Raw genomic sequence first — 18,121 nt, 5'->3', positions numbered from 1 at the left:
CCTTTTGAGTTAAACATAAACTTGTTACTTTTTATTTTGTAAATTATTTTTCATAGGTTGATTGAAAACTTTTTCGTTTTAATTAAAGGTGAATTGGAGAGAAAGAGTGTATAACATTTCAAGAATAATATACGTGTAATTTAAGTATTAATGAAGTGTTTATTTTTGCGAATAATATACGTGTAACTTAGATATTAATGAAGTCTTTTTTTTTTTTGTTAATAACTTAGTTATGTTGTTTTATTGCAATAATATGTTTTATGTTTAGTTTTTTTTTTTTCTTTTTATCATTAGCTTACATAAGTTATTTAGAGATAAATTTCACCCTCATCTCATTTCAAGAATACAAAAATTATATATATATATATATATATATATATATATATATATATATATATATATATATATATATTTTTTTTTTTTCACTGGAACATGAGCACAAACATGTCAACTAGTAAAAAAGATATACAATATTATTACATATATTTAAGAGAGACTATTGTAAAATTGATCAATTAGTGACATTAATGATTATCAATGACATTTTTTAAATAAAAATAATTTTTTTGTTTAATTTTTTATGATCAGATATAAAAAGTTTCATGTTAGAGTATAAGAGTGTAATGTAAATGAATATTTTCAAGTTTGATCGTATAAGATTCATCCTAAGTGATATTTTAAAAAGTTGTGTGAAACTTTACTTTCTCACTTAATTTTTTAAAACATGTGTGCATAACTTTTCTCTTCATTTATAACTGTCCTAGACATAACGAAGACTTCATCATTTTCATAACACCATTCAACAAAAATCATTAAAGGAGAATTGCAAAACTTTAATATTACCTTCTATGAATATAATATTCCTTATAGAAAAAACGCATTTTATTGACAAATATTTATCGATAATCTTAAATCCGTGAATAAATACAAATTATCAATAGAATTATTGACGGATACATGTGTTATTTGTGGACAGACATTTTTTGTTGTAATTTATATTTATCGACGAATTTACTAACAGATCTGTCCATTAGTAAGGTATTATTGATTTAATTTTTTGATAAATATAAATTCTTCAATATGTTTTGTGATTAAATAAGGTCAAAATTTGATATTTATGTAACATTCCAATTTTTGGATGCTACAATTATGAGTTAAAATTTAAAATTTTTAAAATCATAATACCTTTGGAGAAACTAAATTAATAAGTCTTTATAATTCAAGAAAACTAAACCAAAATTGCAATTTAATTATAAAATAAAATTCCGTATAAAATAGTTTATTCAAACAACCATAAATTTTCCAACTCTCTCAATCCACTTGTCGCATTCTACAAGATCAAACTAACTGCATGATCATCTCCTCCCGTATAAAAATGATCGCAAATGGAAACCACAATCACAACATGCAAGGGTGAACTAACACAAAAAAGTCATATAAACATACATACTAATTATATCAACCACAATAAATTACACAACAAAATACAAATCTTCAAATTATATCAACCATAATCAAACACACCATATAGATAATTAATTCAACAGGATATGTATATAATGTATGGTATAAAATGAGGTGATATGATATATTTTAGTGATGGGCAACTAAAATGTGGTTTTGATTTTATGAATATAATAGTGCGTTATATGAAATAACAACATTTGTTGGTTGCTGATATTTATCTGTGTCTTTGTTGTAGTGATGAAATTATTATGTATTTGAAGTTATTTTATTTAGTTCAAAATTTTTTTTCTTTGTTCTGTTATTTATATTTTTGGGTGTTGATTTAAAATTGGAATGTTGTTGTTGTTTAATTGTATAAAATACATGTTGTTGGTTGTTTTATTCATGATTGTTATCCACTGTATTATTGTTTAAAATACATGTTGTTGGTTGTCTTATTCATGATTGTTGTCCACTGTGCTCTTGTTTAAAATGCATATTGTCTTAAGTGTTTTGTCAAGTTGTTTTGCATGTTTTTAGGTGTTTAAATCTACTGCCATGCTATTTTATGTGTTTTGTCAGTTGTATGCTGAAAGATGTGATTGTGTGATGGCTCGTTGGTCCAGTTGATATGGGGAGGCAGAGTTATGTGTTATTTTTTGTTGTCGTAATTATAAAGGTGGGTATGGTTCCTGTTCACCTGAGGCTTTAATAAGTCGAGGAAGATGGAGGTTGTTTCACTCATAAAGCTTGGGGCTTAAGTAGAGATGATACTAGTAAAGTTTATGGAAGAAAATTGATATTTTAACACCATTTTTTGACATCATTTTGACACTGCATACATGTCAAAATGTGATTGGACGATTTTAAATTAAAAAAACAAACTTTGGTTTTTCTCTTCTAAATATACTCCTGTCTCAACTTTTTTAATTTGAAATCGTCCAATCACGTTTTGACACGTGTGCAGTATCAAAATGATGTCAAAAAATGGTGTTAAAATATCATTTTCCTTTATGGAAGTAGGAAAAATGGGTCATGACTGGTAAAACTTTGGGCTTAAACAGAGATGATACGTAAGACTTATAGAAACAGGAAAAACATATCATGACTATAAGGCTTTGGGTTTATACTTGTAAGGTTTATGAAAACAGATAAAGTGAGGTTTGACCATAAAACTTTGAGCTTAACATAATACTTATGGAAGTAGATAGGATGACTCTTCTATAAGTTCTGGTGAGCAGCTAAAGTGATAAGGTTATGAAAAAAAAAAAGAGAACATGTTATTCGGATATTACTTGATAGTGATGTTTTGTGTGATGTGAATATGGTTTAAATTTATGGATTATAATGAATATTTTTAATAGTGTGGGTGTGGATATATTATTATTTCTTATATTATTTCTTGGTTAGTTTACTTGTGTCTGAACAATACAAGAACAGCAACAAATAATGTTATAAATTATGCTGTTAAAGTCTAGAATGAGGATATGCGTGGAAAAGTCTTATAGAGTTTTTGAAATAAATTTGAAATACTGTTTTGTTTTAATATTTAATTTTTAAACAATATTCTTTTTAAGTTTTAGAATTGAAATGATGTTTGTTTATGCGAAGTTTTAATTTTAATACGATAATTAAATAAAATTTTATTCGTTCACCGTAACATGGTACGATAGTTTAAATTTTTTTAGGTTAATAAATATTTTATCAACTACACGTAACATCTTGAATGAAATAGATGTTACACGAAACCGTTAATATTTAATGTTAAAAGAATTTCATATTCAAATCATTATTTTTATTAAATAAAATACTGTATTTTATTTAATACTAATAAATCTAAATAACTAATAATATTAGAATAAATCATTATGTTTATCACATGAATTACTTGAGTGAAAATAGATTCCCGAACTGTTTTTCATTTTTCATCAAAAAGAAATAAACAAACCCAAGTTTTTTGAGGCAAACACAATCAGAAAACAGAAGCAGCAATGGAGTTGAGTTGCAAAAGCATCGTAATCATTTTCCTCGTACTTATGATAGCAGCAGTAGAAATCTCAGAATCAGTGTGAGAATCAGAAGCAGAAGAAAACAGCATCATATAACGATTCCTAAAAAATCTCAAAATTTCTCTTCATACATTGAGAGAAGACGCCTCTTTCCTTGGCTGTAACTAGAGCAATTGCAATAACAATATCATGTTGTCAATGAACAAAACATCTCCAAGGTTTTGGGGCATCAATTTCCTTCCTCACAGTACTCTTCAACGTCTCTATATGCCATTCAAAACCCCCACTGTGCAAACCGCGTCTCCTGCCGCCATATTAAAAGATTCACAAAGCCTCACCAAACTCCCTGTATCCTATTCAAACCTCTTATCACAATGTGTTGCTGCAAAGTCGCTAACTTCAGGTATGAAACTCCATGCCCACTTGATCAAGTTTGGGTTTTCCCGCCATCCAGGTCTCAGAAATTACCTGGTAACTCTCTATTCCAAGTGTTGTCGTTTTAGGTATGCCCGCAAGCTGGTTGATGAAAGTTTTGAGCCAGATGTGGTTTCTTGGTCTTCGTTGCTATCTGGGTATGTGCAAAATGGGTTTGTGGAGGAGGCACTGTTGGTGTTTAATGAGATGTTCTTGTTGGGTGTTAAGTGCAATGAGTATACCTTCCCAAGTGTGCTTAAGGCATGCTCGATGAAGAGAGATTTGAACATGGGGAGGAAGGTTCATGGGATGGCTGTGGTCACGGGGTTCGAGTCTGATGGGTTTGTTGGTAACACTTTGGTTGTTATGTATGCTAAGTGTGGGTTGCTAGATGATTCTAAGAGGTTATTTGGAGGAATTGTGGAGCAAAATGTTGTTTCATGGAATGCCTTGTTCTCTTGTTATGAGCAAAGTGAGCTGAGAGGTGAGGCTGTAGATTTATTTAAGGAAATGATGAGGAGTGGAATAAGGCCTAATGAGTTCAGCATTTCCATCATATTGAATGTCTGTGCAGGGTTGCAGGATGGTGGTCTAGGAAGGACGCTTCATGGACTTATGCTGAAGATGGGGCTTGATTTGGATCAGTTTTCCGCAAATGCGTTAGTTGACACGTATTCTAAAGCGCGGGAGATTGAAGGTGCGGTTGCTGTTTTTCAGGAAATTGCACACCCTGATGTTGTTTCTTGGAATGCAGTTATCGCTGGTTGTGTTCTTCACGATCGTAATGATTTGGCTTTAATGATGTTGGATGAGATGAATAGCTCAGGAACTTCTCCCAATATGTTTACACTTTCGAGTGCTTTAAAGGCTTGTGCTGCAATGAGGTTCAAGGAACTGGGTAAACAGTTACATTCTTGTTTGATAAAGAGGGTTGCTGATTCAGATTTGTATGCTTCTGTTGGACTCATAGATATGTATTCCAAGTGTGAAATGATGGATGATGCGAGAAGAGCTTACGATTCGATGCCAAAGAAGGACGTTATTGCATGGAATGCTTTGATCTCTGGTTACTCACAGTGTGGGGATGACTTCGAAGCTGTCTCACTTTTTTCTAAAATGTACAATGAAGATATAGATTTCAATCAAACTACTATTTCAACAGTTCTCAAATCTGTGGCCAGCTTGCTGGCAATTAAGGTTTGTAAGCAGATTCATTCAATTTCCATCAAATCTGGAATTTATTCAGATTTCTATGTTATAAACAGCCTTCTTGACACATATGGAAAATGTAACCATATAGATGAAGCTTCAAAAATATTTGAAGAGCGCACTTGGGAAGATTTGGTGGCTTACACATCCATGATAACAGCGTATTCTCAATATGGCGATGGGGAGGAGGCTTTAAAGCTATATTTACAAATGCAAGATGCAGATATCAAGCCAGATGCATTTATCTGCAGTTCTCTCTTAAATGCATGTGCAAAGTTGTCTGCATATGAGCAAGGGAAACAATTACATGTCCATGCCATCAAGTTTGGATTTATGTGTGATATTTTTGCCAGCAACTCTCTGGTTAATATGTATGCAAAGTGTGGAAGCATAGACGATGCTGATCGTGCCTTTTTTGAGATACCAAACAGAGGAATAGTCTCATGGTCTGCAATGATTGGAGGATATGCTCAGCATGGCCATGGCAAACAGGCTCTTCAGTTGTTCAATCAAATGCTTAGAGTTGGTGTGCCTCCCAACCATATTACTCTAGTTAGTGTTCTTTGTGCATGTAATCATGCTGGTTTGGTAAACGAGGGAAGGCAATATTTCGAAAAAATGGAGGAAATGTTTGGTATTAAACCCACACAAGAGCATTATGCTTGTATGATTGATCTCCTTGGACGATCTGGGAAATTAAATGAAGCAGTGGAGCTTGTAAATTCCATTCCTTTTGAGGCCAATGGCTCAGTTTGGGGGGCACTTCTAGGAGCTGCGAGAATCCATAAAAATATAGAACTTGGTCAGAAAGCTGCAGAGATGCTTTATGATCTAGAGCCAGATAAATCTGGTACTCACGTTCTCCTTGCAAACATCTATGCCTCTGCAGGGATGTGGGAAAATGTTGCTAAGGTTAGAAAGGTAATGAAAGACAGCAAGGTGAAGAAGGAACCCGGAATGAGTTGGATTGAGATCAAAGACAAGGTATACACTTTCATCGTTGGAGACAGGAGTCATTCTAGAAGTGATGAAATATATGCTAAATTGGATCAGTTGGGTGACCTTCTAAGTAAGGCTGGATATAGTCCCGTTGTAGAGATTGATATACATAATGTGAACAGAAGTGAAAAGGAGAAACTCTTATATCACCACAGTGAGAAACTTGCTGTGGCCTTTGGATTAATTGCTATGCCACCCGGTGCCCCAATAAGGGTGAAAAAGAATATACGAATTTGTGTTGACTGCCACACCTTTCTCAAATTTGTATGTAAAATTGTCTCAAGGGAAATTATTGTTAGAGATATTAATAGATTCCACCATTTTAAAGATGGCTCATGTTCATGTGGTGATTACTGGTAATATCATCATCCTCCATTCTTTCAGTTTCACAAGATACGTAGATTCTTTATCTTTACTACTGCAACTGTTTCATGACTATAGTCACTATTGAAAAACACACTGATGGCATAATTACTCAGAAGTCAAATATCCAATTTACTGGAGGTTCATTATTATTTCCCTATATTTTCACTGGATTAATGTTGGAGATTGTAAGGAAAAGAGAAGAGAGATGAAAGACATTGGTTAATAAGACAGGATTCGGTTTCTGCTGAACTGGTTCTTTATCACATTCAAATTACTCCACATTCGATGTTGAATGCACCATTTTATCCCATTCTCCAGCTGGAGATGTTTGGGTGGCTCTAGTGACTGATTTCATAACTCAATATTTTCTTTTGTATAATAGGTTCCTTTTCATCTTGATAAATTAAAAATCGGATAATGATTTCAATGGTGGTTATTATAATTATCGGGCTAATATACCTCTGTCCTGCTACTGTTAAAAAAGAAAATATAGAAAGATGATAGAGGATTTTGATTCAGTGTTTTGTTTTCACTTTTTTTCATGAAAATTTGCAGCTACAAGAACAAAAACGTGCATTAAAAGATATAAGATAATGAAAATATGATATATTCACTATAAGTTCTGTTGTATAAGTTGGCTCAATTTCATATTGGCCATTAGTTTGAAGGTATCTCATCTCCATTGTTTTTGGGTGTATAAGGGCGTGGATGTGTCCGATTACTGTATAATCGCTTGATTGTTTATTTCTTTCCAAACTGTGCCGTGTATGTGGAAATAGAGCAAATGGCAAAAATAGAGGAAACGTGTTCAGATTAACTAATTAATCCAAATGATTAATTAATTACTCAAACTAAAAGGAAAATTACAAAAGCTAGTATGGGAGTGCAAGTGTAATATGAAATCTCATATGTTGGATCAAAATGAGTTAGATGAAAAACATGTCAGTAACAAAAAGATCCGTAAAAGTGTTCAGATGGGTTCCATTGAAAAAGATGTTTTGGTTGATTTTTTTTGTTCTTTCATAATTTCTATATGAAACTGCACTAGTGTTTCTCCATCCTAGTTGTCTCGAGTCTCCAATATAAAGTTTCTGCATAGAGACGAAAAGTTGAAAGGGATTGAAATCTAGGTTCACGCTACTTCTGCGAACTTGGATTGCCAGCAATTGGATTCTCACCTATGGCAAACACCCCTCTTCTACTCCATGACCATAATGAGGTGATTCCTTTAATTTATTGTATGCATAATTGCTTGTTTTGTCAGTGAGCTTATTTGCACAAGAGTTATCATTGTCTTTAGAATCATATATCTAAAAGTATTATTGTTTTGGAATGGAGGGAATCTGGTCCTGCAAAAAACTGTATGCATTTTACCAAAGACAAAAATGTGAAGAACTCTCTTGACCTCAAGTAAAGTACATAGCACTAAGACCAAAATAGTTGTCTCTTGACTCTGACAGTTAGCATTTTATTTATTGGCAAATAGGTTACAAATTGTTTTTACTCCTCATCAAAGGAGAATATTACAATTACAAGGATAATAATAAAAGATAAAGATACAGAGGTAACAATTACTTATCTAGTCTACCATATTAACAAGATAATAATCACATATAAGATCTCTCTTTGTGTTAATAAAATTTAAATTAAATATAAGATGAATTTAGGCTGGATTTCTGGGCTCATAAACTTTAGGTCAGCTTTTAGGCTTTAATATTCATCTTTGAGTTTCGTGTCGGGCCTTGAACAATCGGGATAGGACACAGCCCTCCAACCTTGAGTTCTCGGCTTGTAGGGATGAAAAGGTTGTCATAAACCGTCCACCATCTTCCAGTATTGGGTCGGGCCTTTACTTTTTCTCACACTATCTTTAGGTAAGTTTCTCCATTTTTTCTAAATTTGACGTTTGTTTCTAGTGGTATAATAATTTATGACCTGATTTACTTTAGCTACAAAATATACAAACTCTTGGTTTTGTTTTAGTTTACCAATAACAGTCCTAGTCATGTTGAGTTAGTGGGCATTCCTGTCCCCCAAGCCGAGCTTGGAGTTTTTTTCGTCTTGTGTTATCATATTAGTAATTCATGAACTCTTAATGACGAGAAAAACAATATAAATAACATGTATATATAAATGACAAGTTTATAACTCAAGATCTACAACATTCATGAGCCTCAATGAATAACTAAGTGTGAAAATGTACTTCACATATGTCGGTGATGTTTCAACAGAGAAAAATGATGAAATAAAATACGAAGTTACTTTGATAAGTCAAGAATAATGCTCACTAGCCACTTGAGTTTTTAACTCGCTATCATTTTTCATTAAGGCCTTTCAATAATAAGGAAATTAATTGGATAATAAGGAAAGTAATTGAACAAGTTAACATATCTAGACTACTAATTTATGAGTTGTTCGTGATAAGATTTCCATTGAAGATCAGGACACGATTAACATCTGAGCATTGCAATTTTTCAAAAATAAAAATATATAAAGTAATTATACATTGTTTCAGCCCTTAGCATACAAATATTATAAACATCCTTAGAACAAAAATGCATAAATCTTATGTATCGCTTGCCTTAGCTTGAATCTGAGGAGAGTAAATAGTTAATGAGCAACATACAAATATTATAAACATGCTTAGAATAACAATGCATCAATCTTATGTATGGCTTACCTCGGCTTGAATCCAAGAAAAGTAAATAGTTTATGAGCCCATTTTAGTTTTACTGTTGAAAATTTTCCCAACAACTAAGTGACTCAATTCAAGTACCAACTCTTTTGTCTCTTTCGGCTTTGATAGTTGAGTTTGACCTTCCAATTATCTTTTATAAGGGTATACATTATACTCATAATCCTTTTCCATATTATATTTCTTTGAATTATCATAGATTATCTTCACCTTTTTATACTTGACTTTCTTCTTCTTCTTTTTTGTCCATTCCCAAATCTATTAGTGATGTCTTAGCCCATCTTGGTTGGCGTTAGATTGTACTTGATGAACTAAGTGTTCTTTGGAATAGTGAAACTTGGATGTTTGTCCCATTGTTGTTTGGGAAATCTGTTGTTAGTTGTAGGTGGATTTTTGCTATCAAAGTTTATCTTAATTGATACACTCCTCCAAATAGCATTTGTTGCTGGAAACCGTGAGCAAGGGATGAACCACCATAGGAGACGAATGGAGGCAACGAAAAACAAAGAACTAATGGGTGCAAGATGGAAGAAGATGGCTTTCGATGCAATGGTGTGGTCGTGTTTGGGATGAGTTAGGAAGCTTATCTAGGAAAGGTGGCTAGAGGAGGTCAAGCTTTCTCTTTCTCTAGTTAGGACTTTGCAAAAGAAGAAAGCTTGAAGCGAGCTCAACAGAGTTTTCTTATTAAGTTGACAAAATGTCTACAATGGAGTGGAGAAGGTGGATTTATAAACTCATCCAAGCTTTCCCATGATCCTACCAGCTAAGGTTGATCATCAGTTGCAAAGTTTGGATCAATTGACGCATATACATCATGTTTTTATTGTGGAAAATGTGAAAGAACTCGAGCTGCACTCGCTGGCTGCAAAGAAGTTCCACGCACACGTTGGGTGAGAAAGGTTATGCACTGATCGCGGCCCAATCTAGAAGTCATCCTAGACATTGGTCTAGATTAAGTAGTTCTTCACTTCTACTTGCTTGGGGGTGTCTTTTAGGTCCTCTTGGATTCTTCTAGCCATACCTCTAGTGATGGAGCCTTGATTGAAATATGGTATCCGTCCTTGATTAGTAGATGGGCTTGGGCCCAAGCTATCACTAATGGTATTATTGACCACCTCAAAACTCATCTTGTAGCCAAAGGTTACACGCAAATTTTTTGTTTGGATTATGGTCATATTTTTTCTCTAGTGACAAAGATGGCTTTTGTTTGCTTATTTATAGTCATGATTGTTCTTCAAAATGGCTTCTTTATCAATTGCATGTCAAAAATGTTTTTCTCAATACAGATTTGCAGGATGAGATTTATGTGAAGCAGCCTCAAGGATAGGGGAGTCTTCTGAGTTGGTATGTCATCTTCGCGAATATTTATATGGCCTAAAACAACTCCTAGGGAGCAACATTGTTCAATAATTTAGTATGACTCAGAGTGGGATAGATCGTTCAATCTTTTATTGTCACTCAAGTACTGAATGTCTTTATTTCATAGTATATGTTGGTGACATTGTTCTTACAAATAGTGATCATCATGGCATCTTCCAAATGAAACAACAACTTTGCCACCATTTTCAAACCAAAGATCTTGGCAAACTTAGATATTTCTTGGGTATTGAGGTAACACGATCCAACAATGGTAATGTTATATCTTAAAAGAAGTATGCATTGAACATTTTGAAGGAAACTAGGTTGATGAATTCAAAATTTGTTGAAACATCCATGGATCCTAATACTAAAACTCCTATTAAATTAAGGAGAGTTTATTTCAGATCCTAAGCAACATAGAAGATTAGTTAGAAAATTAAATTATCTTATCGTTACTCATCTTGACATTTCCTTTGTGAAGATCATTGGAATGCAATTATTCCTATATTAAAATATATTAAAGGATCTCCTAGAAAATGTTTGTGATATTGTTCCAATAACTATACAAAAGTTGTTTATTATTAAGATGTTAAATGGGCAAGATTTCCTTCTAATAGAATATCTCTACTTTCGAATATTGTGTCTTTGATCGTAACTTGATCTCTTGGAAGAACAAAAAACAAAGTGTCGTGACAAGACCTAGTCTAAAAGCATAATATAGAGTTATGAACTTAGTTACTTGTGAACTTGTTTAGTTTAGCTAATTGTTTAAAGAATTGCAATTTGAATATATCCCTCAAAAGACACTTATATTTGACAATTAGGTTGCTCTTCATATGAATTCTAATCTTATCATTCTTGAGAGCACCATACATATTAAGATTGATTATCATTTTATTCTCTTAATCTTATCTTTTTTTAAGATTACTATACATATTGAGATTAATTATCATTTTATTCAAGAGAAGATTATATTTGAAGACATCAAGAGAGTTTGTTATCTCAAATTATCAATTAGTATAAATTTTCATTAAATCCTTATCAAGATCGAAAACTGATTATATTTATAACAATCTTTAAACATATGATTTATTGAGAAAAAATATTAGAAATATTATCTTTTAATTTTTTATCTTCTATGTTTTTATAATTATCTTTATCTATCATTAGTTGTATTTCAAACTTAATCCATACTATTTTTATTATAAATACAATATTCAAATTATTTTTATCTATCATTATTTGTATTTCATACTTAATCCATATTTTTATTATAAATACAATATACCATGTATATTTTCTACAAAAAGGTTAATCTTATACTTATTATACTTAGTCCATATTATTCAACCCTTTCCTTAAAAAAAGTATAATCAAAATATAAACATCCAAGCAGCATGCAAGCTGTCAAAGCTACACAAACTTGCACTCCTAAAAGTTTAGTAACCTTCCCCAAGTCTGCACTCATTAGCATAGCTGAAAACAAATTATCTAAGAACTTAATTCTAAAGGTAAACCAATAAAATCTGCACAATCGGTCCTAATGTTAGTGCTGAAAAAAATTTCCACAATTAGTTCCTCTAAAGATCACTGAAATTGGCTAAAGTTGCCACCATTTTGTGTTGCTTACCCAAAAAAACATAATACTATGTTTCCTTTTAAAGTATTAAAATAAGCTCCTCGTATTTTTACATGTTCTGATTTTTAAATCAACAAAATAAAACATTCCAAACTTGTTTTGATTAACCAATTTACGCGTGACACTCATACACAATTTTAACTTAAGGAATAAAATGAAATTAGCGTCTGAGAATCTTGTATAAAGTAAAATTACTAACACTACACATGCACTGTTTAAACAAATTTAATCCATTCCAATCCAATAAAACTATGATCAAACATCACATTAAAGTGCTGAGGCATCTTCAAAATCTTCACTCTAATCCTGCACAAAAATAAAACGAAAATTTAAACGAAAATTTAAGCACGCTTAGAGCATTACTACAGGATGAAACAGATACATTGAACAGAGACAAGATACACTATTTTCAGGACATAATATGTACGGTATTTATGCCATACAGTATTACTTTTTCGTTCGATCCTGTCCATATTGTTCAAATATTTATATTTTAATAGATACATGGTGTTATGCAAGTTTTACCATGCTTCATTATGTTGTACATAAAATAGTGCTAGCTGCAATTTGCAAGCATCACATGCATTAAATCCGCTCTCATGAACAATTTTTATCATTAAATGCCACTCACTTAGCTGATTATTATATATCATTTCTCTGTATACATCATACAGATGTTTAGTCCTCAAACTCATTAAGCAAGTTTGTAAACTAACTACTTATGGTTCTCGTCTTGTGTTTAGTCAATTAGAATGTAAAAAAATCATGTTCTTCGTCAAGGATTCACATTGAAACATGAAAAATCATGTCAAAATATCTGTTCAAAAGTTTCGTTTCACGTTAAGAAATAGGAAATTGAATTGAGTTGAATTCAACTTAAACCACTACTAGTTTTTAAGTCAACTGGAGTTTCAAGTAAATTTTGTTTCTAATAGGCTCTCCATCGGTGGCGAGTTCACATACAATAGCATCCCTGTTCCTGTTAGACAACAACACACGCTTGCTGAATTCTAGCTACATCCTCTTCAGATGCTAAATCTGACAGTGACTCTAAGTCATTGTTCTTAGTCCAAGGACATATAGCTTTATAAGATTCCATTTGTGGAAGAACAGTGACATAACTACGTAAAACTAAAAAGAGAAAGAAATGAAATATGAGGCTACAATAGCATACCTAGAAAGCTCCGTTCCTTGAGCAAAAGATGGAGAAAATCACAAAAGAGGGGATCAACATTTCACTGGTGAAACATTGCAGCCACCTCCATAACTACAAAATCCTCGTAACACACGACAGTTCAGATTAAAACAAACATGTGATTGTGTCACGTATTATTCAATGTCTGAATAAGAGATCCTTTTCACCCTCTTGGTCTCAAGGCTTGGGCATATGTACCATCCTGTCTGAGATCAGTTTGAAATTGATTACTATCAACCTTTCGTACTTTAGGCTTGAGGGTTTTGTGCCATCTAGCCTGAGATCAGTTTCAAATTGATCCCTTATGAACTTTTGGGCTCTAGGCTCGAGGTTTGTTTACCATTCAGCCTAGGATCAGTCATGGCACTACTGGTATGCAGCCCATATCAATTTTGGATCGATTACAAAGAAATTTATTAAGATCAGTCATACCTCTATTTAAGACAGACACAAGCTAACATATGGAAATAAGGGCATCACACGATATAGCCAAATATCAGGGATTCTTAGCCTTCTCATTTGCTAAACTTGTTTACTTTCTCAATTATATCATGGGAAGGGCATTGTTTATATATAATGGATATAACCAATGTGAGGCAGACAATTTTAAATGCTCTAAAGAAAAGTCACTCTAATCCTAGGAAGTACATCAAATGATAGTTGAAGTACATCAAATGATAATTATATATATTTAATTGCTTCAAAGTCATTGTTTTAATATAAATAGAGAGCATTTGTCTATACTCCTTTGTATCCTTAATGCTCTCTATTTATATTAAAACAAATACCTTTAAAGCACTTTATCATCTTGAATGGCGATAAACTATGATAGTTGAAATGCAAGTTGTTTAAGTGAGTAATACATGAGAGTTGGATTCACTTCCTCTTTGGAAGATGTAATTTCTTGTTCTGGGTCTATCCTATTACAAGTTGTTCTGATAGTGAGGTGGTCTTGATTACAACGGTGCTCTTTCAGTTGTAGCCAACATCACACAATTTGCTTCTTTCTTGCTATGGTCCAGTTCACAATTGGCCATTACATCAATTGGATATGAAGATTAGATTTTCATGGAGCAAGCTCTTGGGTTTTGATGTGGATATCAAAATCAGGTTTGTAGATAGGGAGGATCAAGTCTAGTTTGCAAACATAGTAAGCCTCCTGATAGACCAGAATAGTTAACAAAATATTTGTCTGGGAAATCACTCACATCGTTTGGCAGGAAGGAAGACAAATATATATCATTCACTTTTCTAGGTACTCCAGACTGGTTCCCAGTTGGACTAGTTGAACAATCCAGTCCAGACCGATTTAATAACTATGGTTCAAATGATCAAATTTCATACATCTCAACAAATTTTTGAGGGACTCCAGATCCAGTTCACGTGTTCAAGCTTGGTGATTTATGTGTCCAGCTTCAGGGGAAGACTAGAAAAGTTGTTTTTATTTCTGTTGTATACTGATTACATTTACCTTTTCCAATGTAGTCAATAAATAGCTGTGTGTAGATATATACACGTACATACACATACACACACACATATATATATATATGATTCAGCTAAGGCACACTTGAGCTTTATCTATATTTCCAAAAGTCTCGACTACAAGAAAAACCAATAACAAAAGCTAATCTTCATATAAAACAGTAGCAAAGTTAGTGTATAACCCCAAATAAGGACATGGTACAATGCAAACAAGTCATGTAAAGTTAGAACAACAACCAAACTAGAAAATTCAGGCAAACAATATAGCAAGAAGAGGGGACTCAATCAGGGAATGGATCATGGAGGGATAATGATGAGTCAACTGTAACAAATATATAGAACAAAAGTCACAAACACGTCAAAGTGAACATGTACCTGTTCCATTGAAGTAGAATCAGTATTTGTATGCTCTTGTGTACCATTGGATTCACCGTCAGCTTGATCTCTGTCATCATGAATCATATCTTCAGGTTTTTCAGTAACATTATCCAACACTATATTATCATTCAAGCCTTTTATATCTGCAGGAAGCTGGCCAGACTTCAATGCCTGCAATCATGAACAAGGATTAGGTGTACAGCATCATTATAGTCCTTTTCATAATAGATTAAATAATTAAACAAGGAAAAATCAGTTTACAACAGTTAAAACCATTCTTTAGTTCACACCATTATTGAAATTAATAAGTATTACATTGATATAAATTAAAATTAACATCAATATAATTTAAGCAAGAGTTTGACCCAAATAAAAAATTAAAATCCAATAACCGACTATCTAATTTAGAAAAGTAAGCACCTTTTCAAGTCTAGCAACCTCCTCAAGAGTCTGAGAATTCACAATGGCAGCCTGCATAAACCAAAAACACGTCAAACCACAGGTAACCAAGATTATAATTTATCATAGAGAACACATTATATATCTGAACTAAGCATGAAAGCATGTTGAGTATGGGCCATGTTCAACCCTACTGTGATAAGCCACAAATTGAATGACATGTTCAGGTATCATCGTTGCACCTTGATAGCAGTAATTTGCTCAGGTGTGGGAGCAACCACTTTTGGTGTTTGTTGTTCCTCAGCTGCTTCTGAAACCTTTGGAGTTTCAGCAGGTGAAACTGGTTTGGGTGGCAACCTTTGAATTTCATCCATAACTTCTTCCGAAGCAAACAAGCTTTTGGCTTCCAACCGTTCCTATTAATTTAAAGTAGCCATAAAAAGAATGAAATATAATAGAAGAGCATGTGTAATTCGAAATAAGAAATAGACCTAATAATATATCTATCTTATTTCCCCTTCTATAACATCGGTAGATCCAAAACCTTGCAGACACAGACACCTACAGAACATCCTATCTTTGGTATTTCAAACAGCAAGCCCGATAAAGAATTAGTATGGGTAGTGGAAAAAATACATTACCTTATTTTTCACTTTCTTGAAATCTAAAACTCGGAGGGATTTCAGTTTGTTAATAACATAAAGCCTATAATTTGGTTTCTTCGTGATATTGTTGTCCAGCAGACTAAGGTACTGCAGCTTTGGAATGGATGCTAAAGGGTCAATTTCTACCAAGTTTACAATTCTGTTGTTAGTGAGAACTAGTGTGTGCAATTTTGGCAAGAACTCTGCAATGAAAATGACAGAAGAGACAGGGTCACTAAAATGAGGAAAATAGAAGAAAGAATGTGCAGTTCAAAGTTCACGTACCTCCAATGCTGGGATTAATTCTAGTAATCCTGTTGTTATTAATGATCAGTGTACCCAACCGGTTAAGATAAGGTACGTTCTCCAGTTTGACAATCTCGTTGTCAGATAAATCTATGGTGTCAAATTGGTCCTGAAGGAAATTAAATACAAAGGAACTCAAAGTTGTGAAAACTGAATCAGCTAATACATCCTTTCAAATGAAAAAGACCTCAACAATACAAGGAGAAAGTGGGACACTAAAAGGAAAACAAGAAGACTAAATTGCACACCTCAGTAGCACCCAGGTTTTCAATTACAGCTATCTTGTTGCCTGTAAAAAACATGACAAAGTTATCATCAAAGAGGGATAGTAAAAAGGGAGAGATGGAAAGGTGTGAGGCAGATAGGAATACCTCGAAGATCTAACTCACGCTCTTTAACTGGATTGAAAAAATGAGGGCTTTTCCATATCAAATCAGCAGTGAGCCTCACCATCTCTTCTACTCAGTGCAAAAGAAATAAGACAGTAATGGCTGCATGAACGAAAGTTGTGGAGGTAAGCGAGCATGGTTGTTAGATTACAAAGCGTGCTTTTACAAGCCAAAAATAATTCAATAACACAGAATAATCAGCCATTCATGAAAACAAAGCGAGCAAGCCCCGATAGATGTCACCACCCGAAATAACACTTACTGGGCTGCTCCGAAGTACAAGAGAGTTCAAACCCCTTTTAGGTCATCACGGACAATCAAACAAAACACGAATCTAAAAATCAAATGCAGAAACACGAGAAATGAAAGAAGAACAATGAAATTCAACTGCGAAAAACTTCAGAGGAGTGAAAGAAGAGAAAAACCTAGAAATGCAGTAGAAGCAAGCCGGTTACAGTTTTCTGCCCCTTTAGTGAAGATAATAAGCCTTCCCTCCTCCTATTTAATTAACTCCAATAATAATGTAAAAATATTTAAGGTTAAAAAGGAACACAAAACATTATTTTTTAAAATTTTGAAATTGTACAATCTATTATGATTAAGTACCCCTAGTCAATATTACTATAGGATTCAGTGGATATGTATTTGATTTATTTCTACTTTGTCACCACAATATTATATACTTACCTATTCATAATTATTTATGATTAACTACGATAGTTATTAGGTTCAATCTTTCATTCAAATAAAGATTTATGAACAATAATATAAATAATACAATTCATGATATATGTTAATTATATTATCAATTATTACATTTATTGTTTGTTAATGTATTAGATTAACTTAAGTGTTCGAGTATCTTTTACAAGCACAACTCTTATCCAACTTAATTATGATGAATATCTTGAAGATTGAAGATTTGAAGTGTCTGGAGTGCCCTTGGAGTATGTACAAGATACACATTTGGCTTTGTACGAACAATTGACACCCACCATGGGGTCTGCTTGTACTCTGCGAAGAAAGTGTTTATGGTGTCTACAAGAAGCAAGATGGCTTAATAGGACCCTCCTTAGCGAAGATGTCCAGCAAAGATGCAACGATAGTTTGCTGAGTTTAAGAAAAGAAGCATTAAGGAGATGGACATCCTAAGGAAGGAAAACTCTAAGCTAAAAAGGAGGGACGATGC

General features: G+C 33.1%; 2 protein-coding genes across 6 annotated transcripts; one reads left to right on the top strand and one right to left on the bottom strand.

Moving 5' to 3' along the window:
- Nucleotides 1-3,389: 3,389 nt before the first annotated feature.
- On the top strand, nucleotides 3,390-6,692 carry LOC106753598 (pentatricopeptide repeat-containing protein At5g04780, mitochondrial-like). Of its 4 annotated transcripts, none has more exons than XM_022777585.1 (2): nucleotides 3,390-3,858; nucleotides 4,444-6,692. In XM_022777585.1, exons 1-2 carry the CDS (start codon nucleotides 3,645-3,647, stop codon nucleotides 6,435-6,437), a joined length of 2,208 nt encoding a protein of 735 aa, XP_022633306.1. In that variant the 5' UTR covers nucleotides 3,390-3,644; the 3' UTR covers nucleotides 6,438-6,692. The 4 variants fall into 4 exon arrangements, with proteins under 4 accessions (XP_022633306.1, XP_014490905.1, XP_022633307.1 ...); XM_014635419.2 differs by having other exon boundaries at nucleotides 3,959-6,692; XM_022777586.1 differs by having other exon boundaries at nucleotides 3,390-3,926.
- Nucleotides 6,693-12,261: 5,569 nt separating this feature from the next.
- On the bottom strand, nucleotides 12,262-17,464 carry LOC106753556 (U2 small nuclear ribonucleoprotein A'). Of its 2 annotated transcripts, XM_014635372.2 has the most exons (10): nucleotides 17,358-17,407; nucleotides 17,195-17,266; nucleotides 16,915-17,034; nucleotides 16,792-16,832; nucleotides 16,523-16,652; nucleotides 16,235-16,440; nucleotides 15,836-16,009; nucleotides 15,615-15,665; nucleotides 15,192-15,365; nucleotides 12,262-12,442 (listed from the first exon to the last, which is right to left on the bottom strand). In XM_014635372.2, exons 3-10 carry the CDS (start codon nucleotides 16,994-16,996, stop codon nucleotides 12,437-12,439), a joined length of 864 nt encoding a protein of 287 aa, XP_014490858.1. In that variant the 5' UTR covers nucleotides 16,997-17,034; nucleotides 17,195-17,266; nucleotides 17,358-17,407; the 3' UTR covers nucleotides 12,262-12,436. The 2 variants fall into 2 exon arrangements, with proteins under 2 accessions (XP_014490858.1, XP_014490856.1); XM_014635370.2 differs by lacking the exon at nucleotides 17,195-17,266 and having other exon boundaries at nucleotides 17,358-17,464.
- Nucleotides 17,465-18,121: the final 657 nt, after the last annotated feature.

The sequence above is a fragment of the Vigna radiata genome, unplaced genomic scaffold (genome assembly GCF_000741045.1).
Source record: "Vigna radiata var. radiata cultivar VC1973A unplaced genomic scaffold, Vradiata_ver6 scaffold_134, whole genome shotgun sequence".
NCBI lineage: Eukaryota > Viridiplantae > Streptophyta > Magnoliopsida > Fabales > Fabaceae > Vigna > Vigna radiata.
This window is presented reverse-complemented; position numbering and strand designations above follow the sequence as displayed.

Bases quoted from the DNA above. Each gene is read 5' to 3' on its own strand.
- LOC106753556 (XM_014635370.2), bottom strand. From the start codon at position 16,996: ATGGTGAGGCTCACTGCTGATTTGATATGGAAAAGCCCTCATTTTTTC. The intron at 16,833-16,914 runs GTATTCCTATCT...TGTTTTTTACAG, and splicing joins GCGTGAGTTAGATCTTCGAG to GCAACAAGATAGCTGTAATT. The intron at 15,666-15,835 runs GTGCAACGATGA...TGGTTTATGCAG, and splicing joins AGCAAATTACTGCTATCAAG to GCTGCCATTGTGAATTCTCA.
- LOC106753598 (XM_022777584.1), top strand. From the start codon at position 3,645: ATGTTGTCAATGAACAAAACATCTCCAAGGTTTTGGGGCATCAATTTC. The intron at 4,354-4,443 runs GTGAGGCTGTAG...ATGTCTGTGCAG, and splicing joins TGAGCAAAGTGAGCTGAGAG to GGTTGCAGGATGGTGGTCTA.